Source organism: Muntiacus reevesi, chromosome 3, assembly GCF_963930625.1.
Source record: "Muntiacus reevesi chromosome 3, mMunRee1.1, whole genome shotgun sequence".
Taxonomy (NCBI): Eukaryota; Metazoa; Chordata; class Mammalia; order Artiodactyla; family Cervidae; genus Muntiacus; species Muntiacus reevesi.
In genome coordinates this window covers 167,664,664-167,691,665 of record NC_089251.1, presented here as the reverse complement: position 1 = coordinate 167,691,665, position 27,002 = coordinate 167,664,664, and the positions used below count along the sequence as shown (strand labels likewise).

Here is a 27,002-nt window from a genome sequence, read left to right as displayed (position 1 = left end):
GCCTGTTACAATTCTCAGATTGTATCTAAGTGACTTTTCTACTATGCTGGAGTATAGGACAGTGATGTAGAAAGGATGTTAAAGCAGCAGATCCACAATCACAATTTATAACAGAAAAAAGGTGACATAAAATTTTGAGGGAATAGCTAATGGCTCAGGATTTCTCACACTTGAGTATGGCAGTCTCTCAGTATCCATGGGGCACTGTTTCCAGGACCCCCACGGATTCCAAAATCAAAGACCACTCAAGTAAGTCCCTTACAGAATGTGGCACAGCACTCGCAGACCCTACAGACATCCTCCCAAATACTTTCAGCCATCTCCAGAGTACTTGTAATACCTAATACAAAGTAAATGGTATGTAAATAGATGACAATACGTGGCAAATCCAAGCTTTCCTTTTTGGAATGTTCTGGAATTTTTTTTCTATTTTTAATCTGGGTGTTGACTAAGTCTACCAATGTGGAACCATGGATAGGAGGACCGACTACAATGTGCAGTCTAGTTGAAAAAAATTACCGTGAAACCCCAGAAATGTATGGATTCTCAGGGGTTTTCAGATGCCAGCTTGAGAGACTTAAACTAATCTTACGTTCTCATGGAAGCATTTTTCAACTGTGAATCTGTACTGCAAACGAGTTTTGTCTTCTAATTGGTAAAATAATGTTATTAACTCAGTGAAATAAAAATACAAAATTACAAAAAATTCTAACTTAAAAATCCATTTACTACAAACTGTAAGAAACATTAGAATAGACAAATTAGTCTAATTTTAAGAACCTAAGAGATTGTGTTTTCTATAAATAGAAAAGAATTGGGGGTTCAAACTTTGGGGACTGTGCTAGAGAAGTTAATGAGAGGGAAGAGTCTGGCAAGAGTTGAAGTGAGCCAGGTGTAACTGTAATAGATTTACAGCAATGAGAGTTCCGTCATTAAAGCTTGATTAAATTAGTTAAAGATGGAGTATTAGAAGGGTTAACTGATTCTTACAGGAAAAATCCTAAGATGGTTATAAGTAAGCCTTTCTTGTTATATCAAAGGAAATTCTCCAAATCTAATTCTTAGAATTTGATTAAGAACATGCACTGAATTTTAGTAAACTTCTTCTGAGGATCCACGGAGAATTAACCTCCCTCTCTCAGCTCATTCAGGACACTGCCTGCATCTCTGTTTTAGCACTGAGTGTATTTTGTCTGTGTTGTGCTTGAGATTTTCTCTTCTTGTGTTTAGAAGGATTTAGCCGGCAGGACAGCCTTGTACTGTTATTTTTTATCAATTCTGTAAAAAAAACTCTTCCCCTTTCTTATGAAAATGAATTCTTAAAGATTTGCTCAATGTTAACTAACAGTCAAATATTTTGGGGCTTTCCTCAGAGTATTCCTGATTTCCCCTAACATGGTAAAACTACTTCAGAGAAGTAGCGTATTCTTTTGCAACTAAAATGTAAGCATTTGTTTCCTTTATAATAATCCATTCTCTCTTCCTTGATAACTGTTTTCTTAGGTTAGAAATATATCACCTACATGTATTATTTACAACACAATGAAAAGTAAGCAAAGAAAATTGCTGTATACTTAGTTTGCCAAAAAAGCAAACATCCTTAATGGGGGGAAAAAAAAAGACATAGCTAGCTATTTTACAAATAATAATTTCATAAGGCCTTAATCCTGGAGGGAAAGTACTTTTAGTTAACTATGTGCATGTTCAGTCACTCAGTTGTGTCTAACTCTTTGTGACCCCATGGACTGCGGCTTACCAGGCTCCTCTATGGAATTTTCCAGGCAAGAATACTCGAGTGAGTTGCCATTTCCTTCTCCAGGGGGTCTTCCTGAGTCAAGGGTTGAACCCATGTCTTCTGCACTGGCAGGTGGATTCTTCACCACTAAGCCACCTGGGAAGTGCTTTAGTAATGCACATGTGGATCTTACCCTTTTAAATAAAAGATAAAGTTGATAATAACCTCCAAACACCATCAATTACTCTCAACTAGGTAACTAAAACAAAGAGAAACCTTCTAGTAAAAATACTCTAATACCCCCGTCCTAAGAAATCTCTGGTAAAAAGCCTGAAGATTCTGGATGACAATGATAACCACCAAAATAAAAGCCTAAAAGTAAAGATCTTGGCTTCTGATATAACTGGGTCTCATACTATTGAAAATCTTGTAAACACACATATATAAGAGAGAAAGCTCTATGGTGACTTGATCTTCATTACAGTGGCCACTTGTTCTAGGACAAAAAAATCCCTGAGAGCACCAATGTGTTACATCTGATAAGCTAAAAGGTATCTCCAAACATCAAATTCTGTCTAGGATTTAACAGGATCTATTATTTTGGAAGAAGTCATTTACAACGTCTGAAAGCTTGAGATGCTGAAGGAAGGTAATACTGAGTTTGATTAAGAAAAAGATGACAATTAAGTCTGCTATAAAAGTGGAAGACAGACGGAATTTCTAAAGGCCCCAGAAAGCTTGGTTAACTGTGACCGATGTGGCAGAGGAACTGGAAGGTGGCAGCAAATGCCATGGAGATGCCTCAGATCACGGTTCAATATGTACAAACAGGTCGAATGCTATTGGTCAGGGGGCTCCATCCTAAACCCATAATGTACACCTACACCTAATCTAAAAACCACATAACACAATTTTTTCATGATATCTACTTATATCAGTGAATGTCAAAGAATCTAAGGGAAGCTTTGCAAGACTTTATACTTGAGTTTCAGCAAGAAAACTGCTCCTCACTAGCTATGAACTCCTGAAGGGAGATGTCTGACTTCTCATTCTTGTTACCATCTCCTCTTTGCCTAGCTTAGGGCTTTTCATGTGGCTGGGGCTCAGTGTACCTTCAATGAAGAAATAAGATTTTATAGTACATGTATGTCCTGTAGTAATTTATCCAGCAGTGGTTTGCTAAACTAGACACTGGCTTATTGATTTGTATTTCTGGCAGAGAAGCTTTGTTTCTGTAATTAGCTTTGTTCTTCTGTGATTAGCATATAAGTCAGAGCCTAGTTTAATATCCAACTATTTTCCCACAGATGACTGATCACAAGTAAAGCTGTCAAAACAAAGTTTCTCAAAAAAGTGGGGGAAATCATTATAAATAAAAAATATTTGGATTCTGAGTAACATCAGCATCTTGGCGGCATGAGTGGTTTCTTTCGGTCCTCTCCTTTACAATTCGTCATTCATAACTGAACAGCAGGGCCTCTGCACATTACACCAGACCGACTAGCAGACTTCCTGTGCTGCAGAAAGTAGACAGAACCTTGGAGGGGGCTGTGGGCCCAAAGACGTTGGTAAGCCGGCCCTACCCCCTATGACTTGATGGGGGCAGCAGTGGGGGAAGCAGAACTGGAGATTGAAAACCATGGCAGACACACAGGGCATGGAGAACTCATGGAGGTCAGTCAGACAGAGGGAGAAGCAGGCTCGCCACCGGAGCAAAACAGAGACCAGCCTAGAGGCGAGGAGGAGGAACTCGAGGAGTCAGTCCCCCTCCCTCCCTAGGGCTGAGTTTTCATCAGAACAGTGGCAACTTGCCTCACAGCGGCGGTGGAAAGAGCAAGGGATGAGTGGCTGACTGCCGGGCTGTACAGATTACAGCTGGAGGGACCTGATTCTCTCAAGCAGCATCTGGATTTCTGAGGAGAAACCTCTATGACTGAAGGGAGGGAGAGGAGGGGGCAAGAGGCAGAGGAGAATAACTGGGGTAGGGACGGTATTGTTACCTGCTGTCTGCCACGGGCCCCTGGAAGCATCCCCACTTGAGGATGTCGTCACTGGGCTGTGAGCGTGCAAAGCCTCCAGCACTAAGCCCAAACTCCCTCCACTCTGCCCTCAGCTTTCCCTATAGCGCTTTTTTTTTTTTAAATACTCCCCCAACACCCCCCACCCAGGGTGTAGCCCCAAAGCCAGATCAGGTAAAAAGACACCAAAAACCTGAGCTACAGCGCCACTGTCTGGAAAACAAGGGTTTCTATTACGTTTACCAAAGTAAACAAGTAAGTGTATTACTTTAAATGCAACAGGAGAGGCGCAGTCCAGTCAAACACAATGAAAATCAGGATAATATGGTATCACAAAAAGAAAATAATAGTTCTCCAGTAACTAAACTTAAAGGCACAGAATATTGTAATCTAACTTATAAAGAATTCAAAATAGCTGTTATGATGGAATTCAATGGGCCACAAGTAAACTCAGAGCTTTCCCCTGGGGGCTCAGATGGTAAAGAATCTGCCTGTAATGCAGGAGAACCAGGTTCGATCCCTGGGTTGGAAAGATCCTCTGGAGAAGGAAATGACAACTCATTCCAGTATTCTTGCCTGGAGAAGTCCATGGACAGAGGAGCCTGGTGGGGCGGGCTACACCTGATGGGGTCACAATGAATTAGATACGACTGAGTGATTGACACTTTCACTTTCAAACTCAGAAAGGCAATTTGATGAACTCAAGAATAAAATTAATGAACAGAATGAGTTCTTTACCAAAGAGACTGAAATTTTAAAAAGAACCAAATCCTGGAGCTGAAAAATTCAATGAATGAGATGAAAAATACATTAGAAAGCTTAAGAAATAGGGCAGATCAGACTGAAGAAACAATTAGCAATTTGAAAGATGGAAATTTAGGAATGACTCAGGAGTGAGATAAGATTTTTAAAAAGTGAAGAAACTCTAAGAGAGCTATCAGGTATGAGGAGAAAACCAAATATAAGAATAATTGATCTATGTAGAGGAGAAGAGAGCAGAGGGTATACTTAGAAAAATAATTGCTGACAGCTTCTCAAACCTGGGGAAAGAACTTAGCACACATGTCCAAAAAGTTAAAAGAACATCCTATCACCTCAATACAAAAGACCTTATCCAAAATACTTTATAATGAAACTGTCAAAAATCAATGATTGAGAAAGAATCTTAAAGGCATGGGGTGGGGGCGTGGGGAGGAAGTAACCTACAAATAAACTCTCTGGGCTAACAGCAGATTTCTCAGCAGAAACATTACAGGCCAGGAGAGAGTGGAATGACATATTTGAAGTGTTAAAAGATAAAAATCACCAGCCAATTATCTGTCAAAGTTATCCTTCAAATATGAAGAAGAAATAAAGGCTTTCCCAGCAAACAAAAACTGAGGAAGTTCACACCACTAGACCTCCTTTGAAAGAAACGGTGAAAGGAATTCTTCAAACTGAAATAAGAATACATTATTTACTGACAATAAAAGAAAAAGTTCACAATACCCTGGAAAAGGTGAAAAATAGTCAGAATTAGAAAACTTTAACCCTATTAGAATGGTATGTCAACCACTTAATTACAGCATAAAGGCTTAAGGAAAGCTATCACAGTTTCTCAATGAATTCACAGCACCAAGAGATAAATTGTGATAAAGACATGTAAATGGAAGAGTAAAAGGGTAGAATCTTTATAGACAAGTAAAGATTAAGGTGATATCAGCATAAGAAGAACTATTTTATTTCTGAGATTTTTTTATGTAAGCCACATGTTAAACACAAAGCCAAACTCTAGAGTCATGAAAGACGGAAAAGGAAGGACTGAGTAAAAGACTATGGAAACCCACCACATTAGAAAGGCAGACAGAAACAGAGGAAAAAACGATGATACAAAATAACCAGAAGGCATAAGAAAGAGGGCAGTGGTAAATCCCCTGTCAATAATCACTAATATAAATGAACTGAATTCACCAATCAAAAGACACACAATGACTAGATGGATTAAAAAAAACCAAAAAACCCAACACTGCTCATGAAATACAAATCAGAACCACAATGAGGTATCATCTCACACCAGTCAGAATGGCCATCAAAAAGTCTACAAACAATAAATGCTGGAGAGGGTGAGGAGAAAAGGGAATCCTCTTACACTGTTGGTGGGAATGCAAACTGATAAAACCACTATGGAGAACCGTATGGACATTCTTAAAAAACTAGGAATAAAACTACAACAGAACCCAGCAATCCCACTACTGGGCATATACCCCGAGGAAACCAGAACTGAAGAAGATACCCATCTTTAATTGCAGCACTATGTACAACAGCGAGGACATGGAAGCAACCTAGATGTCCATCAGCAGATGAATGGATAAGGAAGTTGTGGTACATATACCCAATGGAATACACTCAGCTATAAAAAAGAAATGCATCCGAGTCAGTTCTAATGAGGTGGATGAACCTAGAACTTATTACACAGCGTAAAGTCAGAAAAAGAAAGACAAATACTATATATTAACGCATACATATGGAATCTAGAAAGATGGTACCGAAAATCCTATGTGAAGGGCAGCAAAGGAGACACAGACATAAAGAACAGAAATCTGGACTCACTGGGAGAAGGAGAGGGTGGGATGATTTGAGAAAAAAACACATACACATTATCACAGGTGAAATAGGTAACCAGTGCGAGTTTGATGGATGCAGCAGGGCACCCAAAGTCAGTGCTCTGTGACAACGTGGAGGGATAGTGTGGGGACAGGGAGGGTTCATGTATACCCACGGCCAATTCATACTGACATATGGCAAAACCATCGCAGTAATTATCTTACAATTAAAATAAATTTTAAAAAAAAGCAACTATATGCTACCTACAAGAAGCTCATTTCAACTCTATAAAGACACACATAGGCTCAAAATGTAGGGCTGTAGTAGAAATCAAAAGAAAAGGGGCCGAGCCATTCTTGTATCAGATAAGAGAGACTTCAAGCCAAAAACTGATGATAAGAGACAAACAAGGTTGTTATATAATGATAAAAGGGTCAATACATCTTTAAAATACAATAGTAAATATATATATACACCCAACATTGGAATACTTTAATATATTAAGCAAATACTAAGGGAGAAATAGATGACAATGTAGTAAGAGTAACAAACTTCAATATGCCGCTGTCAGCAACAGATAGATCATCCAGACAGAAAATCAACAATGAAATGTTAGAATTAAATCGTACTCTAGAGTAAATGGACTTAAGCATATAAAGAACATTCCACACAACAGCAGAAGAATACACATTCTTCAAGTGCACACGGGACATTTTCTAGTATAGATCATAAGGCACAAATCTCAGAAAATTAAAGATGGAAATCCCACCTATTATCTTTTCTGACCACAATGGTATTGAAAGTAAAAATCAACAAGAGGAAAGCTGGAAAATCTACAAATATGTGGAAAGTAAATAACAGACTTTTCAACAACCAACTGGTCAAAGAAGAAATCAAAAGAGAAATAAATCTCAAATAATAAATGAAAATACAACATATTGAAACCTATAGAATGTAGCAAAAGCAGTTCTGAGATGTTTATAGCAACAAATATATATATTAAGAACTTAAAAAAATCTCAAACCACCTAACTTTATACCTCAAGAAATTAGAAAAAGAACAAGGTTAGCAGAAGGAAATAAAGATCAGAGTAGAAATAAATGGAAAATAAAAAATGAAAAAACAAAACCAAAAGCTGGTTCTTTGAAAATTAAAATTGACAAACCTTTAGTCAGACTAAGAAAAGAGAAAACTCAAAATTAGAAATGAAAAAGGAGACATTACAACTGAGACTAAAGAAACACATAGGAACAGACGAGACAACCATGAACAAATTATATGCCAAGAAATGAGACAACTTAGAGGAAATGGATACGTTCTTAGAAACACACAACCAAGGCTGAATAAGGAAGAAACAGAAAATCTGAACAGACCAATAGCAAGCAGAGGTTAATCAGTAATCAAAAGCCTCCCAACACAGAAAACCCCAGAACCAGATGGTTTAACTAAAAAATTCTACCATTCAAAGAAGAATTAACATCAATCCTTCTCAAACTCTTCCAAAAAACTGTGGAGGAGGGAATATGTCCAAACTCATTCTATGAAAACAGCATTCACCTGAAAACAAGGCCAGATAAGGCTACCACAAGAAAACTGTAGACCAATATCCCTAATGAATACAGATGAAAAATTCTCACCAAATATTAGCAAACCAAATTTGAGAACACAAAGGATTATATACCATGACCAAGTGGGACTCATCCCTGGGATATAAAGATGAGTCAACACAGACAAAAATCAATCAATGTAACACATGACACATCAATTAAACAAAAGAAAATCATGTGATGATCTCACTAGATGCAGAAAAGGCATTGGACAAAATACAACTTCAAGATAAAAACATTTATAGTAATGATAATACCACCATCAGGGTAACACAGATAAGCCTAGACGTTTGGTCATTCTGTTTAAGGGGAAGAAAAATCAGATTAAGAGCTAACTATCCACTGAAGAAAATTAGAGATACCAAGGGAACATTTCATGCAAAGATGGGCTCGATAAAGGACAGAAACGGTAGGGACTTAACAGAAGCAAAAGATATTAAGAAGAGGTGGCAAGAATACACAGAAGAACTGTACAAAAAAGATCTTCATGACCCAGATAATCACGATGGTATGATCACTCACCTAGAGCCAGACATCCTGGAATGTGAAGTCAAGCGGGCCTTAGAAAGCATCACTACGAACAAAGCTAATTGAGGTGATGGAATTCCAGTTGAGCTATTTCAAATCCTAAAAGATGATGCTGTGAAAGTGCTGCACTCAATATGCCAGCAAATTTGGAAAACTCAGCAGTGGCCACAGGACTGGAAAAGGTCAGTTTTCATTCCAATCCCAAAGAAAGGCAATGCCAAAGAATGTTCAAACTACAGCACAACTGCCCTCATCTCACATGCTAGCAAAATAATGCTCAAAATTCTCCAAGCCAAGCTTCAACAGTATGTGAACCGTGAACTTCCAGATGTTCAAGCTGGTTTTAGAAAAGGCAGAAGAACCAGAGATCGAATTGCTAACATACGTTGGATCACCGAAAAAGCAAGAGAATTCCAGAAAAACATCTATTTCTGCTTTATTGACGATGCCAAAGGCTTTGACTGTGTGGATCACAACAAACTGTGGAAAATTCTGAAAGAGATGGGAATACCAGTCCACCTGACCTGCCTCCTGAGCAATCTGTATGCAGATCAGAAAGCAACAGTTAGAACTGGACATGGAACAACAGACTGCTTCCAAATAGGAAAAGGAGTACGTCAAGGCTGTATATTTTCACCCTGCTGATTTAAGTTACATGCAGAGTACATCTTAAGAAATGCTGGGCTGGATGAAGCACAAGCTGGAATCAAGATTGCTGGGTGAAATATCAATAACCTCAGATATGCAGATAATACCACCCTTATGGCAGAAAACAAAGAACTAAAGAGTCTCTTGAAGAAAGTGAAAGAGGAGAGTGAAAAAGTTGGCTTAAAGCTCAACATTCAAAAAATAAGATCATGGCATCTGGTGCCATCATTTCATGGCAAACAGATGTGGAAACAGTGGCTGACTTTATTTTGGGGGGCTCCAAAATCACTGCAGATGGTTGACTGCAGCCATGAAATTACAAGATGCTTACTCCTTGGAAGGAAAGTTATGACCAACCTAGACAGCATATTAAAAAGCAGACATTACTTTGCCAACAAAGGTCTGTCTAGTCAAGGCTATGGTTTTTCCAGTAGTCATGTATGGATGTGAGAGTTGGACTATAAAAGAAAGCTGAGTGCCGAAGAATTGATGCTTTTGAACTGTGGTGTTGGCGAAGACTCTTGAGAGTCCCTTGGACTGAAAGGAGATCCAACCAGTCCATCCTAAAGGAAATCATCCTAAAGGAATATTCATTGGAAGGACTGATGTTGAAGCTGAAACTCCAATACTTTGGCCACCTGATGTGAAGAGCTGACTCATTGGAAAAGACCCTGATGCTAGAAAAGATTGAAGGTGGGAGGAGAAGGGGACGACAGAGGATGAGATGGCTGGATGGCATCATCAACTCGATGGACATGAGTTTGACTAAACCCTGGGAGTTGGTGATGGACAGGGAGGCCTTGCATGCTACAGTCCATGGGGTTGCAAAGAGTCAGACGCGACTGAGAGACTCAACTGAACTTACCCACCACTGTGATTTTTATGGTTGTAGAAGAGGGAAGGAAAAAGTTATGGTACAGTTTGCGTAGAAGATCAGATTCTAGCGATAATTTTCTATGACACATCCTAGTCCTAGTATACTATATTGTTTAAAACAAATAATCAGAAACTCACCTCTGGTTTGGGGACAAAAGCCTGACCTGGAATTGTCAAGATGTGCTGAACATCGCAGAGATACTGGGCCATAATGGAGAGGCGACTTCGCTGTTTGCTTCCAGTAGTAGCTGTAAGTCTCTGCAGAAGGACAAAGAGGAATTTTGGCAAATAACTCATTCATCATCTATGAACACTAGGTGGATTCTTTGAGGTAAATTTTAAAAGCATAGGCTATTTAACATGATATATAGCCAACACGGGGAACATTTTCCTTCGACACTGAGGTACATCTATGAAGTGTGAGCTATACACACAATGCACTTAAAAAAAAAAATCAAACTAGAAAATTTCCCTACCACTGGCTATTGGGATTTTCAAAGTATAAGATACTGTATGAAACAAGTAATCCATAAATATAGATAGGTGAAAATAGCAAGAATAATGAACTCAAGATGCTTTAGTTTTATGAACTACCCCAATGTCTCAATGAACATTTCCAATGGTGTATCCTTCTTTATTTAAATGTAATAAAACCATGAATATTTAGAACTCTTGAACTGGCTGATTTTGAGAACTTTTTTTTTTTAAACAAAAAACTTACTTTCTTTTAAACACCCAAACATTTTTATTTTAAAATTAAGCATCTGTGAATTAACTCATAAATATATACAATTTAACCAACATCCCCAAAGGATTTTTGAAAAGAACTTTAAATTCCATATAAATGTTATATGAAAATGGGCCAAGAATACCCCAGGGCACTCCTAAAGAACGTCAACAATGGGGGGCAGGGGACTGCTCTGTGGAGGTGACATGGGGGCACTCACCTTGCCAGATATAAAAATTAAGGCAGTATCATACTGTTACAGGCACAAATATACCCATGGAACAAAAACCTCAAGAGACTCAAGCACATGTGGACTTCTGAAATGTGACAGATGTGATGTAGCAACTGCTAGTGGGAGAAGGATGGATCATTTGGTGATTTTGGTATAAGCAGGAATCTACAAAGAGGACTGTGTATTCCATATCTCATATCATAACCAAAAATAAATTCCAAGTGAATTAACAGTAAGTGAAAACTAAAATTTTAAAATTTTATGAGTAAATATCTATGACTCCCATGGGAGGAAAGACTTTCTTAATAATGCATAAGCAGTAGTCACAAAAGACTGATATATATTGTTCTATTTAAAAACTTTTGTATAATGAAAACTACTATAAAGATAGGTCACAGACCGAGAGAAGGTATTTGAAACTCTTATCTGACAAAGGATTAGTGCTCAGAATATAGAAGAAACTCCTATAGCTCAATAATCAAAAAATAGGCAAATAGAAAATAAGACGAGAAACACTGTAGCATCCCAAATGAACTACAATCACAAACTGTGCTCAAGTAAACTACAGACCAGGGATACGCACATTAAAACCAGCTGAGATACAATTTCGTATTTCATGAATAAACAAAATTCACACAATAGGAAAAAGACTTAACAGAACCTAGTATTGGCAAGTATATGGAGCAATAGGAATTCCCATATGCTGCTAGTGAGTGGGGACTGGTACAAGCATTTTGGACTATAATCTGGCAATATATAGTGAAGCTAAAGTTGAGTAAGCTGCTGTAATCCGTCAGGTTTACCTTTATGAATATATTCTAGAGACCTGCTTCACAAGGAGATATTTATAAGGATATTCATTGCAATACTATATGTAGTATCCAAAAAACAAAGATCTATCAATATGTGAATGAATAATTAAACTGTGGTAATTTTGACAATGGATATTAAATAAGAGTTACAATGAATAACAAGTTACCAACATAAATCCCCAAATAGAGCAAATAATTGACAGACGATAGGTACAGTGTGACTGCACTCATAGGAGAACTTCAAAAGATTATTTCTTATCGCTGATTCTCTATGGGCATGTGTATATCTATCTATATCTGCAGAGCAAGCAAAACATGTTCATGGGAATACTGAGTATCAATTTTTAGACAGTTCAATTCACAGGAGGGAAAAAGGGGAGGTAGAAGAGGGCTCCAAACATATTTGTAATACCTTATTTCTTAAAAAAGATATGAAAAATGTGGTATTATGTTGGACAAAGCTGAGTGATGGATGAAATAATTATACACTTATTTTTCTAAAATGTATCCTGTTCCTAGAGCTCCCTGGACCTCTTCAGAGTCAACATTTAAACCTCTTCTAAAGGACAGAGAGTCAACATTACAGATAGCAATGATTACTGCAACAGTCCTGGCTCAGGTGTGCCTTACTACTCAACAGTCAGAGACGGAGTGATTCTTTAAGTTCTGTTTACTGGGCTGGGTGTTCCCTTTCCTGCTTCACTGTGTTAACCTCTAATGGTCCCTTTTAGTTTGCTGCTTCTAACCAGCTGTGGGCATGAAAATCATGTAATTTGACTTGTAAAAGCATTGCCTTTAGTAAGATTTAAACATAGGCTTTAATATGAGATGCTGAGAAAATTTCCTACAGGCAAAGTTAACTATAGATTTTATAGTACATTTTGTTATTCAGAAGCCATACCTCATCTCAGCCCATTTTACTTTAATTTACCTGGCTCCTGTCTATATTTGGACAGTTAAAGACAAGTGATGAGCTGCTACAGCATATACCACAAAATCAATTCTTTCTTAGTAAAACCTAGAATTGTATATATTCTCAAGCAAATAACAGAAACAACAGAAGTACAGATTTAAATTAAAGAATAATCTCATGGATCAAATGGTCAAAAATATTTCTAGTTCTTAATAAAGGAAAATAAGGAACTTAATTTTACCACTGCTGTTAAGATTCAAATTTGCTAAAATTCATTGTACAAACTGGCACAATTCAAAGCACCTGCACAAAACTAAAATCTAGCATGAACATAATCACAAAATTAGAAAATAAACCAAAAGAAATGCCCGGATATTTAAAAATTTTTTCAGCCTGGATTTTCTTCCAGTACTTTACTTTACATTTGAAAAGTATGTTCCCATTGATAAAAGGAAAAGAATTTAAAAATCACTTTAACCAAAAGCAAACCAGAGCGGCATGGAGGGAAAGCTAATTTGCTATAAAGACACATTAAAGTGTCTTTCATTTAAGAGTGCTATGTATCCACTTCTGCCAGGAGAAAGGGGTATCCTGACCCATGAATCTTACCCTCCTATCTCTAGGCTTCCCTGGTGGCCAGGGCAAGAGACAAGGGTTGCATCCCTGGGTTGGGAAGATCTGCTGGAGGAGGGCATGACAAGTCATTCTGGTATTCTTGCCTGGAAAATTCCACGGACAGAGGAGCCTGGTGGGCTATAGTCCATGGATATAGACACGGACTCAGTGACTAAACAACAACAATCCCATCTTTGCAGCAAATACACATAGGCTTTGGAGATGAAAACACATCAATCTCATAACCTGGAGGAAAGCAGCACAAATATCTGTCCCTCATTTATTAAGGAAGAATTCAATCCACAGACCAGAAAGCTCTGCAAGAGACTTCATTAAAAGCTACCCTAAGAGTTCAACGGTTGGTTGATCCAACCACTCAAACATTTGATGTTTCTTTGATATATTACAGGTAAAGCTATGAAAATTCAAACTCCATTACAAGATATATTTGAAGAGCAAAAAGTTCAGGAACCAAACCAGGTAATTTTTCAGTAAAAGGAAACCTCTAACCCTCGAGCTTTTAAAAAATTCTGATTGAGTATAAGAAAAACAAGGGGTCAATGAATTCACAAGAACAGTTTTTTTTTTCTTCTATTCATGTAAAATAATTTTACATAGAAAAATTAGGCTTATGCTTGAGAAACTGCAGAGCCAAATATCAGGGACAATGAGAACTAGATAATTTATGAAAAGGCCATTCCCTTATCCAGCCATGGTCCTCTGGAGATGGTATATGAAGAGGTTGATGCTGGACCCAGAAAGAAAAGACCATAGATCCAGTCACACAAAGAACTGGAACATCATGATTTCAGCAGAAAGCATATGGCCTGTGTTCAGGTTCAGCTCTCCCTGGCAGCTAGCTCCACGACCTCTGGAAGACGTTAAGCTATGCTGAGTCTCAGTTTCATCACCCGTAACATGCGGTTAGATGAGATTTGTTAAGGTCTCATTTACTGCTACACAGTCTGATTCTATTTTATGAGCTGCAACTTTAAACTGTCTACAAGCCCCTTAATGTGTATGAGCTGAATTCTTACATTTACACCCTGTCGTCTCAGAGAGAAAGGAACAAGACAAACATGCTCGTTTCTGCTCTGTAACTCACAAAGCCAAGCCAAGCAAATAATTCTAAGTGCTTTCTGTGGCTAAAATTCAAAATGCAAATATGACAGTGTCAAGAACAAAGAAAATAGGAGAATGCTGCTATAGTCTTCTACTGAAACTCTCACTTGCAAAAATGTGAAAATCAGTCAGAGGACCAGTGTTATCTATACTTTTAAAGCATTCCATTAATTATAGACTCAATATAAACTCTTCTCAATATTCAAACTAAAATTTAACTAAATCAACTTTTTGTTAAAGAAAAATAATTGCATATGGTAAAGTGGAAGCAACACTGTTATTAACAAGTGACACTGAGTCATTGAAAATGTTTCTCCACCTCTTCAGCCTGTTCCTTTGCTCTTTCCCCCCAAAGAATGGGAGTATTTTTGTATTTCTATTGTGCTACTGAAGAGCAGAAATACCATAATAATCATATCAGCTAAGGAAAAAAATCCAAGGACAAATCCAAAAGTTGAGAAAAGCAACAAAGAGAACTATTAGCATGGCCTCAATTCAAACCAACAGAAGAGCACTGAGAGTCACAAGGGGATGACTCGGACCTCAGGAAAAAGAGGATGTCATCTTAAGAGTTTGTTACAAACACAAAAGGCTTCAACACTTTTGTGATGGATTTTATGGTCCAATACTCTAAAACGAGAATTTTCAACTTCAGTGGCTTTGACATTTCGAGCTTGTTAATGCCGAGAAGTCCTTCGTTGTGGGGCTTGTCCTCTGCCCTGGAGGACGTTCACCATCTGGCCTGACCTCTATCCACGAGATGCCAGAAGCACCCCCAGCTGGGACGACCGGAAGTGTCCCTCGAGTGGGGGATGGGGCAAAACTCTGGAAGGGAACATGGGGACAGAGGGATGGATGTAAGAAAAAATTTATTATAATACATGCATAAATTATTTGAGAGGAAGACACTGGAAGAGTTGAACTAAGGCAAGTCATCCAGTGTCTACTCTCAAAGCAATTCCGATATTAAGTTGTCTTGCTTTATTTTTTATAGAAACAACCATGAAGCTGACTAAAATACACAGAACAGGTTTATAAAGCGGACACGGTGCAGTAAGGGGCCGTGATCAGTGCCAGAAGGGAAAGAAGGTGAGCCTCGGGCCTGTCCAGCCTATGGCTGGGAGGCCACCCTCATGCTGCAGCACAGGGAGAGCCAAGACACAGGGGCCAGAGAAGACCTAGGCTTCGGGAGACAGAGGCCGATGTTCCGAGAGGCCGAGGCAGCTACAGTCTGTGTGGCAGGCTACCGGAGAAGTGCATCACGGAGCTGGAGAGGTCTTAGGAAGGAGGTAGAGACAGGAAGGGAGGGAGTGGAGACTCACTTTGGCAGAGTGAGGATCTGCAAGGGCTGTATGAGGGTAACTCCTCAAGGCTAGGGAGGCTGGACAAAGTACTACTGGAAAGCTGTCAGACAAATGGAGCTCATACAGGGCTGGAAATAGCCTGCATTCCCAACAGCTGAGGTAGAGAGCCCACGAAATACACAGGACACAGGGTGGCTTCCTCAGAAACACCATGGCTTAGTAGTAGGACTTAGCCCCTGGTCAAAGGCTGCTTTGGACCCATCATAACAAAGCTTGAAAGGCAAACCTCAAACCAATCTGCAAGTACTTTATCTATGAGCCAGAACAAAACCCACCACTCAACCCTATACAAGAAAATCTGACCCTCAACAACATTGGGGAAAAAAAAAAGGCCTCCCAATAGCCAGTATAGTAACAAAAATTACCAGGCTTGCAAAGCAGAAAAATGGGACCCGGAGCAAAGAGGGTGGAAAACATCAATTGGTAAGATAGTACAGAAATGACAGAGGTAATGGAATTAGTAGGCAAAGATCTTGAAATAGCTATTACAAATATTATATATATGCATAAGGATGCCAAGGACAGCATAAACATGAGAGAAAGGGAAGATATAATAAGATTCAAACAAAGCTTTTAGAGATAAAAGTACAGAATCTGAAATGGAAAGTCAATTAACAGATTCGACACTGCAGAAAAGAGTGGTAAATTTGAAGTTGCAAGCCTTATGACCCAGCATTGCCACCTTGAGGTTTGTACCCTAGAGTAATCTTGCCTATGTGTACTAGCGGAGATCAACATAAGAATGTTCATGACTGTTTGTAATAATGAAACACTGAAACTAATGCGGGGTCCCCAAACAGGAAAACAGATAGATAAGCCTGACAGATCAACAGTCAGTTGATAGTTAATAGCTGTATAAATAAGCTACAGCTATGGACATCATGAGCAGATAAGGATAAAAAGAATATACACTGTATGAACCCATTTGTATAAAGTTGAAAAATGGACAAAACTGAAATATATTATTATACAGGTAAGAATCTGATAAATTACGTAGGGAATAATAAATTGCAAACTCATGGTATAGATTATCCTGGTAATAAGTAGGGAACAGGTGATGCAATCAGAAAGAGGCATACAAGAAGGTGTCAGAGATGTTAGTAATCTAATTATTAACTTAATTTTAATTGGATTTAAAGATTTAATGGGATTAAAGACTTTAGTTGGATTAAAGATTTACTGAGCATGACCATGCCCACCAGAGCAAGACCCAGTTTTCCAAACCACAGCTAGTCCCTCCCATTGGGAAGCTTCCACAAGCCTCTTACCCTCATCCATCAGAGGGCAGACAGAATGAAAACCACAATCACAGAAAACTTACCAAAATGATCACAGGGACCACAGCTTTGTGCAACTTAATGAAACTATGAGCCACTCTGTGTAGGGCCACCCAGATGGACGGGCCACGGTGGAGAGTTCTGACAAAACATGGTCCACTGGAGAAGGAAATGGCAAACCACTTTGGCATTCTTGCCTTGAGCACCCCATGAAGAGTATGAAAAGGCAGAAATGTACGGCACTGAAAGAAGAACCCCCTAGGTCAGCAGGTGTCCAATATGCTACGGGAGAAGAGCAGAGAAATAATTCCAGAAGGAATGAAGAGGCTGAGCCAAAGGGGAAATGACACCCAGCTGTGGATGTGGCTGGTGATGAATGTCCGGTGCTGTAAATGAGATGAGGTGAGTAAATGTCCTACTGCATAGGAACCTGGAATGTTAGGTCCATGAATCAAGGTAAACTGGATGTCGTCAAACAAGAGATGGCAAGAGGGAACATTTTAGCCATCAGTGAATTAAAATGGATGGGAATGGATGAATTTAATTCAGATGACCATTATATCTATCACTGTGGGCAAGAACCCCTTAGAAGAAATGGAGTAGCCCTCACAGTCAACAAAAGAATCTGAAATGCAGTACTTGAATGCAATCTCAAATATGACAGAATGATCTTTCATTTCCTTTATCAGAAGAATCAGAAATGATCCTTCATTTCCAAGGCAAACCATTCAATATAGTTATCAAGTCTATGCCCCAACTACTAATGCCAAAGAAGCTGAAGGGTTCTATGAAGACCTACAAGATCTTCTAGAACTAACACCAAAAAAAGATGTCATTTTTACCATAGGGGACTGGAATGCAAAAGTAGGAAGTCAAGAGATATCTGCAATAACAGGCAAGTTTGACCTTGGAGTACAAAATGAAGCAGGGCAAAGGCTAACAATTTTGCCAAGAGAACATACTAGTCATAGCAAATACCCTCTTTCCACAACACAAGAGACGACTCTATACGTGGACATCACTAGACGGTCAATACCATAGTGAAGAGGATGATGGAGGATGAGATGGTTGTATGGCATCACCGATTTGATGGGCATGAGTCTGAGCAAACTCCAGGACATTGTGAAGGACAGGAAAGCCTGGTGTGCTTCAGTCCATGGGATTGTGAAGAGTCAGATGTAACTGAATAACAATTTGACTTGGGTGGTGGGGATTCGGCTGTTCTTTTGATTAAGCCACACACACACACAAAGCTCTGAAAATACATGATATACTCTTATATTCATTTGTCATAAAAAAGAACTGCTGATAGCCTGCAGATTCCCTCCTTTAATCTCTTTGCTTCAAAAACTGCTTTCACTGCTCTGAGGGTTTACTTTTTAGAGACAAACTTGGAACATGCCAGTCATGGGAATGCCTAGCAGGCTCATGTGAACCTGTCTACATATTGAATAATGAGACACCCAACCAACCCCCTTACCTTTCTCAACTCCAAACTGATAATAGTCTTTTTATTTTGTTCTGGTAATTTGATCGTGTGATAAAACAACCAGAAAAAGTTAAAACTTACCTCTGCCACTTCCTTTTGAAAAGTCAACATCATCCGGGTTCTACCATATGCGAATGGTCCATTTCTTTGAGAAACATTTTCAAGCCACTTGATAATCAGTGGGGTTGATACACTAAAAGGCAGATTTCCAATAATATGTACATTTGGAGGATCTGGTTGGCATAAGAAAAAACTTGGTTTGATTATTTCATCAATGTATTATGAATACAATTTTAGTTAAGAGTAAAATCAAACTGGGTATTAATAGCATCAAACAAAAGCATACAAAAAGATAATGGCTGAGTATTTTTCAGTCCATTTATTCTTCAGAAGCAATGTTTGCTCACAATCAGCTTTGAATTAAAGGAAAAAAATCCCACCTAATTACTATTCAGTTAAATCCCCAGGTTTTGGCTTAGGAAAACAAGAAAAAGAATTGGTTTGAGGGAAATGATCATTTAGCCTTAGACCTGAGGTCAAAGTTCCTATGGGACACCAGAGAATCTGTCAGATACCCAGGAAAGGGACACAGGCTGGACATGAAGATTAAGTGTGTACAATATATATGTGGTAAGTGAAGTCATGGCAGGAGAAACAAGATTTAAGATGTGGGTGGAAAAATAACCACCAGCAAAGTTAGAGAAAGCTCAAAACAAGGTGAAAGGAAGACTAGGTGGGCCTGGTATCAGGGACAACAGAAGCAGGGAAATCTTCTAGATGAGAGGAACAGTTTAACACTGGGGAACTTAGAGACGGTTGGCGGCAGGCAGTCAGGTGGGTCACTCCTGTTGTCTGTGACTGGCTGGGCAGGGCAGAAAACGGAAGGCGGTCCCTGAGAAGAGCCGGTTGGAAGGGGGAGACGGGCAGAGCCAGTCACTCTGAAGGAGTCTGGTGTGGAGGCACCTCCAAGTCACTCCTCCAGCTGCTCTGAGGGGGTTTTATGGGCAAGAAACACCTCTGTGTGTTCCAAGGAGCTGGCACATAGCAGGCACCCAATAAACTGTCCATGAATGAAGAGTGCCACGGAAGGTCACTGAACGTAAAAGACAGAGGAAATAAAGTCAGAAGAAAGGTGGGGGTATGGCTTGGTTCACCAAAACACTTTTTTCCCGATTTGGAAAACACTTTCTAGTTCATTCCATCTTTATATGGTATCATAAAAATGGCAAGTTTATATGAACAGACCCCAAAATATTTGAAAAATATTAGTATCAGATAAATTTGGACGAAGAGAAAGCAATATGATTTTTATTTTGGAAGAAAGTGTAAAAGCAAAAAAAATTGCAATGCACCTTACCTGTTTATCTAATTTTAATATAAGTATATAATAAATATTTATAATGTATGACAATACAAATGTTTGTAATCTAAACAATTACAAAAGAAAATAAGAAAACCAACCCAAAGACACTTACCATCCTCCCACCGTCTTTTGAGACTTTCTGGAAAAGCCCTTTCTATCTTAAACGTCAAGACATCTCCATGGATGATTCTCAGTTTGCCAGGTGCTGCATCAGAAAGCATCTAGTTTACAAAAAGGTCAATAAAATGAGCTCATACATTTTGGAGAACAGTGGAATTAATTTTTTTTCTGCCAAATCTGCACCATTAAATCAATATGAAAAGTTAGAGACTAAGAATGATCATTAACGAACTAATAGCATGCTGCGTCCACTGCAACAGACAACTGTGGTGTTTGACTTTCAACAAGTAAGAATGACTGGGAATAGTGGCAGATAATAGTATAACAACAGCCCATAACATCACAAATATTGACATAATTTTGACCCTCAGGATGGCTTGTATTTATGTATAGATTAGCAAAAACTTAACTCCTGCATTTTTTAACTGGAGACTAAATAGTCTCCCAAGGCAACAGAAATAAAAACAAAAATAAACAAATGGGATCTAATCAAACTTACAACCTTTTGCACAGCAAAGGAAATCATAAACAAAACAAAAATACAACCTACAGAATGGGAGAAAATATTTGCAAACAATGCAACTGACGGCTTAATTTCCAAAATATACAAACAGCTTATACAACTTAACAATAACAAAAAACCCAATCAAAAATGGGCAGAAGAACTAAATAGACATTTCTACAAAGACAAACAGATGGCCAAAAGGCACAAGAAAAGATGATCAATACTGCCAATTGTTAGAGAAACACAAAACTACTTCACACTGGTCAGAATAGCCATCATTAAAAAGTCTATAAATAACAAATGCTGGAGAGGGTGTGGAGAAAAGGTAACCCTTCTACCCAGTTGGTGGGAACGTAAGTTGGTGCAGCCACTGTGGAAAACAGCATGGAGGTACCTTAGAAAATTAAAAAGAGAATTACCAAATGATCCAGCAAACCCACTCCTGGACACATACCCAGACAAAACTGTAATTCAAAAAGATACAGGTCCCCTAAAGCTTTTAGTGGCACTATTCACAATACCAAGGTGTGAAACAACCTGATGTCCATCGACAAATGAATGGATAAAGATGTGATACAGATGTACAATGGAATATTGTTGCTATTCAGTCACTAAGTCGGACTCTCTGTGATCCCACTGACTGCTATCTGCAGGCTCCTCTGTCCATTGGGTTCTCCAGGCAAGAATACCAGAGTAGGCTGCCATTTCCTTCTCTACAATGGAATATTACTCAGCTATTAAAAAAAGAAGGAAACAATGCCATTTGCAGTAACATGGATGCAACAAGAGATTATCAATACTAAGTGAAATAAATCAGAAACAGGCAAATATCATATCATATATATACATGGAATCTAAAAAACAACACAAATGAATTTGTCTATGAAACAGAATCATGGACCAGTCAGAGAACAGACTGGTGGCTGCCAGGGAGGAGGAGGTTCAGGAAGGATCAAGTAGGAGGTTGAGGACAGCAGATATAAGCTTGTATATATAGGATGAATAAACAAGATCCTACTATTTAGCACTGGAGAAGAAAATGGCAACCCACTCCAGTATTCTTGCCTGGGAAATCCCATGGACAGAGACGTCTACCAGGCTATAGTTCATGGGTCACAAAAGAGTCAGATGCAACTTGGTGACTAAACAACTATAAAGCACAGAGACCTATATTCAATATTCTATGAAAAACCATAATTGAACAGCAGAAATTGAAACAGTATAATTCAACTATATGTCAATCAAAATACTGATTAACAAATAGAGACTAAAGACATTATAATGAAATACTGAGAATTAGGGAAAATCATATGAAAGATGAACTTAACTAAATCTTTATATCTTAAGTACATACAAAGGATTCTACATATTATCAAGATCTTTAACTAAATCTGCAAGCTGAGTCAACCAAGCAGAAAAGTCATGTGTCACTGCCAAGCTTTACATGGCACTCTGAGACACTCCCTTGACCAGAGTGCTCCTGAAGTAATTCTGATCCACAGGCACTTTCAACCTAATGAATCATCCTGCATGTTTTAACAAAAGCTACTTCCTGGACAATTTCTACCTTCCACTCTTTGTTGTCCTTCCTTTCTTCAGTTTTTCTGAGTGAAAAAGAGAAGCACTTCTTTCATCTTTTTTTCCCCTCCTTCTCATCCACCTTAGCATCACACCTTAAGAAATGCTCTCATAGTACTGAAGTGTTGGCACCTAACTAAAAGGAGCCTTACAGGTAAGCCATCTATAAACGTGCACTGTGTTTAATGCCCTAGACCCAAAACAAAACTTGATTCTTGGAGTCCTTAGTAAAAAAACAAACAGCAGCAGCCAGATGCAACCATAAGCTTATAAAGTTAACATGCAAGAGAGTAAAATCAATGAAAACAAGCACATCTGAAGAACAGTGTGGGGAAGAGATAGATAGGGAGTTTGGTATCAACATGTATCACTGCAATATTTAAAGTGGATAGCTACAAGATCCCCCTACTGTATAGCACAGGGAACTCTGCTCAATGTTACTGACAGTCTGGATGTGAGGGGAGTTGGGGAAAATGGATACATGTATATATGTATGGCTGAGTCCCTTTGCTAGCCATCTGAAACTATTACAACATTGCTACTGGCTATTCTACAATATGAAAGTCAAAAAAATAAAGTAGGTTACAAAAGGAAAAGGTGACCCTCTTCCCACATTAAATCTCAGTGCAGGGAACTCAGAGAACCTTGGCTCCAACTCAAGGAACTTTTGCCCTTGGCATCCCCTGGATCTTCTTCTTTAGCTCAATTAAAGCTGAATTCTCTATCCTAACTCCTCTGACTAATTCAGGCAACTGAGGAAGGATGAAAGCACCATCTCAAAAGCCACGGAGGAGACATGGACCAAGACACCTAGCTGTAGATCATTCACACCTCTGGGTCAACAATGTGCCTTGCACATGCTTCTTTATAGCACTGTGTATTGTAGTCATATATATACAGGTTTCTTTCCCCTATAACAACAGAGGCCCCTTAAGGGCACCTGCCTATTATCTACTTTAATATCCCCTGCGGCTGCAACAGTACACAGTAGGTGCTTTATATATGTTTTTGACAAATGAATGAATAAGTGAATGATCAAATGGCATTCAGTTTTCTATGAAGCTGGAAAACTCCTCTCCTAGCCTATGATATATGGGGGACCATAGAATCTGAAAGGTCCAAAAACATGCAAAGATTTATTTCACTGATAAGTCAATTATACATGTAATGTTGGAGAAACGCATAGCTGAAATGCATATACTGATTAGAGCCTAAACATTTTAAGTTATGGGAATCATCTAGTTTGATCTGTTTAGCCACAGTAGTTTAGCAAAAATAATTGTGCACCTCTGATATTAATGTACTTATGGACTACTTTAAGTTACCATAATTTGCTAAGACTTAATCTGATGAGTTCCGGACAAACTTAGAAAATATAATAACTTAGACATACTACAAAAAAAAGGAAGATCTCTCTTTCTATAGGACACGCTTTTACTGTATAAAAATTGTTTCAATGATAGCATTTACCATCAATGAAGAATATCAAATTCTCTTCTGTAATTATCCTTCACATAATTAAAACAAAACAAATAAGCATACCAAAAACAAAGAGGCAGAATTAAAAGCTTATGCTTCACAATGTCAATATATAGAAAGTAATGAAGTAATTAGTAATTAAGGCTAAAACAAAACAACGTAAATTTGGCTCTGCGGCATTAATTTACATGCTCTGATAACTTCAACCATGTTTGAAATATTTTCCACCTTGATAAACACAGCTACATACCAAGAAACTGGTAAAAATACATATTTACCTTCCTTTCCCAAGTTTAAAGTTGCTATTTTTCTGGCTTATGTGTCAGTCAATGACACACCAAGTCCTCCTGTTCTTTAAGAGGTCTACATTTTCCAGGATGACTCTTTAGCTCGAGCCTTCCCTTTCCCACTCCCCACTGCAGAAGGAATGAATGCTACTGTTTACAGCTTTATGTGAAGGCCCTGAGCAATTATGGAGGCAAAAAAAAAATGGTGTACAAACAGAAATGACAGTATGATTATGGACAGCAGCCATTTCAACAGCTAATGATAATCAGCAATGACACAGAAAGACCTTGTAACCAACCACTAACAGAAGAAAGTGTCTGCATTATCATAATGATATTTGGGAAATGACAAAAGGGTGGGACAGATCACTATCACAGCCCTTCAGGAACAACACTGGCGCCTGTCACACCTCAGAACTCCGGGAGTGCTGCCTCATATTGACTTCAAAGGCACACTGACTATCTATGCAGGCACTTAACAACAGCCAAATGGGTAATTTTATAGACACTCGAATTGTTCCACCATTTTCAATCCTGTATTTTTCCAAAACGAGACATAAGCAAGCTTTGAGAAAAAGCATTCACTAAACAAGGTTGTGAAAAAAGAAAACCAAACTGCAATAAAGGAACCATACGAAGTATGTTGACTGTGAGAGCTGTACATAGTACCGATCCTAGAGATGTTAGATCCTGCAGACAATGTACTAAAGTGATTTTTACTGTGTTGGAAGTAATCACATATGCTTTTCTGGTATTAAGCTCTATAAAGGGTACAAGGAAGAAATAGAGAATGACTTTGATAAAACTAAGAAAACAAATGCAGAAGTGTTCTTCTCAGTCACCTAAAAATCTCTCTCCTCTTCAGTCGAGTACTGAGTGAATGTTGTCCGGCATGTATGTGTCAGGCGGGTGACGGTGGAGGCTAAGCTATGGTCTTAGCTAGGTAGTTTGCTGGTGATCTACTTTGATGAGGAAACAATTTGTGCAATTTCTAGAACCTATGCCCATTTATAAATTCCTTCAGGGCAAAAAACAGCCATTTTATATGTTTTACACCACGTTCTCACGGTGAGGGGCTCAGGACAGCCAACACTGTACAGTGGGCTAAGCATTAATTACACAGTCCAGTAATATTACCTTCTTTCTAACCTGCCACATACTGCCTTTTCATACTGTTCATGGGGTTCTCAAGGCAAGAATACTGAAGTGATTTGCCACCCCCTTCTCCAGTGGACCACGTTTTTTCAGAAATCTCCACCATGACCCGTCCGTTTTGGGAGGCCCTGTATGGCATGGCTTATAGCTTCACTGAGTTACACAAGGCTATTATGATCCATGTGACCATTTTGGTTAGCTTTCTGTGATTGTGGTTTTCATTCTGGAGGCTGTGGGATTGTACTTCTTGCTTCTTCTGTTTGCCCTCTGATGGATAATAGAAGGCCTGTACAAGCTTCCTGAAGGACTGCCTGTGGGGAAAACTGGGTCTTGCTCTGGCGGGCAGGGTCATGCTCGCTACATCTTTAATTTTCTGCTGATGGGTGGGGCTGTGCACCCTGCCTGTTAGAGGCAGTCCAGTTCTAGAGTCTATAGGCTCTATGGTAGGGCTAAAGGTGACCTCCAAAAGGACTTACGCCAATACACACCCCCCCGGATGGCTTCTGCCAGTGCGCCTGCTGACCTGCGCCTCCACAGGAGACCCTCACTCACTCACAGGCAGGTCTGGCTCAGTCTCTCATGGGGCTAACTGCTCCTTTCCCCTGGGACCTGGTGTGCACAAGGTTTTGAAAGCATCCTCCAAGAGTCTGTTTTCCCTAGTCCTGTGGAAGTTCTATAATCAAATCCCATAGACCTGCAAAGTCAGATTTCCTAGGGATTCCCATTCCCTTTGCCAGATTCCCAGGTTGGGAAGCCTGATGTGGGGCCTAGAACATTCTAAGAACAGGCTAAGAACTTCTTTGGTATTATTGTTCTCCAGTTTGTGGGTTGGAGGTTCATAAAAATGTAAGGAGGTGATAACAAAAATCATCCCCCCAAAAAAGAAATGCAAGAAGGCAAAGGTGGTTGTCCGAGGTAGCTTTACAAATAGCTGAGAGGAGAAGGGCAAAGGAGAAAGGGAAAGATATATTCAACTGAATGCAGAGTTCCAGAGAGTAACAAGGAGAGATAAGAAAGCCTTAAGTGAAAAATGCAAACAAACAGAGGAAAACAACAGAACAGCAAAGACCAGAGATCTCTTCAAGAAAACTGGAGATACTAAGAAATGTTTCACGAAAAGATGCCCACAATGAAGGACAGAAACAGTACAGATCTAACAGAAGCAGAAGATATTAAAGACAAGGTGGCAAGAATACACAGAAGAACTATACAATAAAGGTCTTAATGACCCAGCTAACCATGATGGTGTGATCATTTACCTAGAGTCAGATATCCTGGAGTGTGAAGTCAAGTAGCCCTTAGGAAGCATCACTACAAACAAAGCTAGTGGAAGTGATAGAATTCCAATTGACCTATTTTGAATCCTAAAAGATGATGCTGTTTAAGTGCTGCACTCAATATGCCAGCAAATTTGGAAAACTCAGAGGTAGCCCTGGAGAAGAAAATGGCAACCCACTCCAGTCTTCTTGCCTGGAAAATCCCATGGAGAGAGGAGCCTGGTGGGCTACAGTCCACCATGGGCATGCAAAGAGTTGCACATGACTGACAGACTGAGCACAGCAGTGGCCACAGGACTGGAAAAGGCCAGCTTCCATTCCAATCCCCAAAAGGCAATGCCAAAGAAAGTCCAAACTACCACACAACTGCACTCATTTCACATGGCAGCAAGGTCATCCTCAAACTCCTTCAAGCTAGACTTCAGCACTACATGAACCGAGACCTTCCAGATGTACAAGCTTGGTTTAGAAAAGGCAGAGGCGCCAGAGATCAAACTGCCAACACCCACTGGATCATAGAGAAAGCAAGGGAATTACATAAAAATATCTACTCCTGCTTCACTGACTAAAGCCTTTGACTGTGTGGATCACAAACTGGAAAATTCTTAAAGAGATGGGAATACCAGACCACCTTACCTGCCTCCTGAGACATCTGTATGCACGTCAAGCAACAGTTAGAATTGGACATGGAA

The 27,002-nt window shown here is 39.1% G+C and overlaps 1 protein-coding gene across 4 annotated transcripts in view; it reads right to left on the bottom strand.

Moving 5' to 3' along the window:
• The window catches only part of TFB1M (transcription factor B1, mitochondrial), a 63,095-nt gene that overhangs the window by 23,156 nt on the left and 12,937 nt on the right, over window positions 1–27,002 (bottom strand). For 3 of the 4 annotated variants that reach the window (XM_065931077.1, XM_065931079.1, XM_065931080.1), the window contains 3 exons: window positions 20,022–20,130; window positions 18,628–18,779; window positions 10,134–10,253 (listed from right to left, as the gene is read on the bottom strand). In XM_065931077.1, coding sequence (XP_065787149.1) covers window positions 10,134–10,253; window positions 18,628–18,779; window positions 20,022–20,130 — 381 coding nt within the window. The remainder of the gene's footprint in view (window positions 1–10,133; window positions 10,254–18,627; window positions 18,780–20,021; window positions 20,131–27,002) is intronic. The other variant, XM_065931078.1, reaches the window with a different exon arrangement.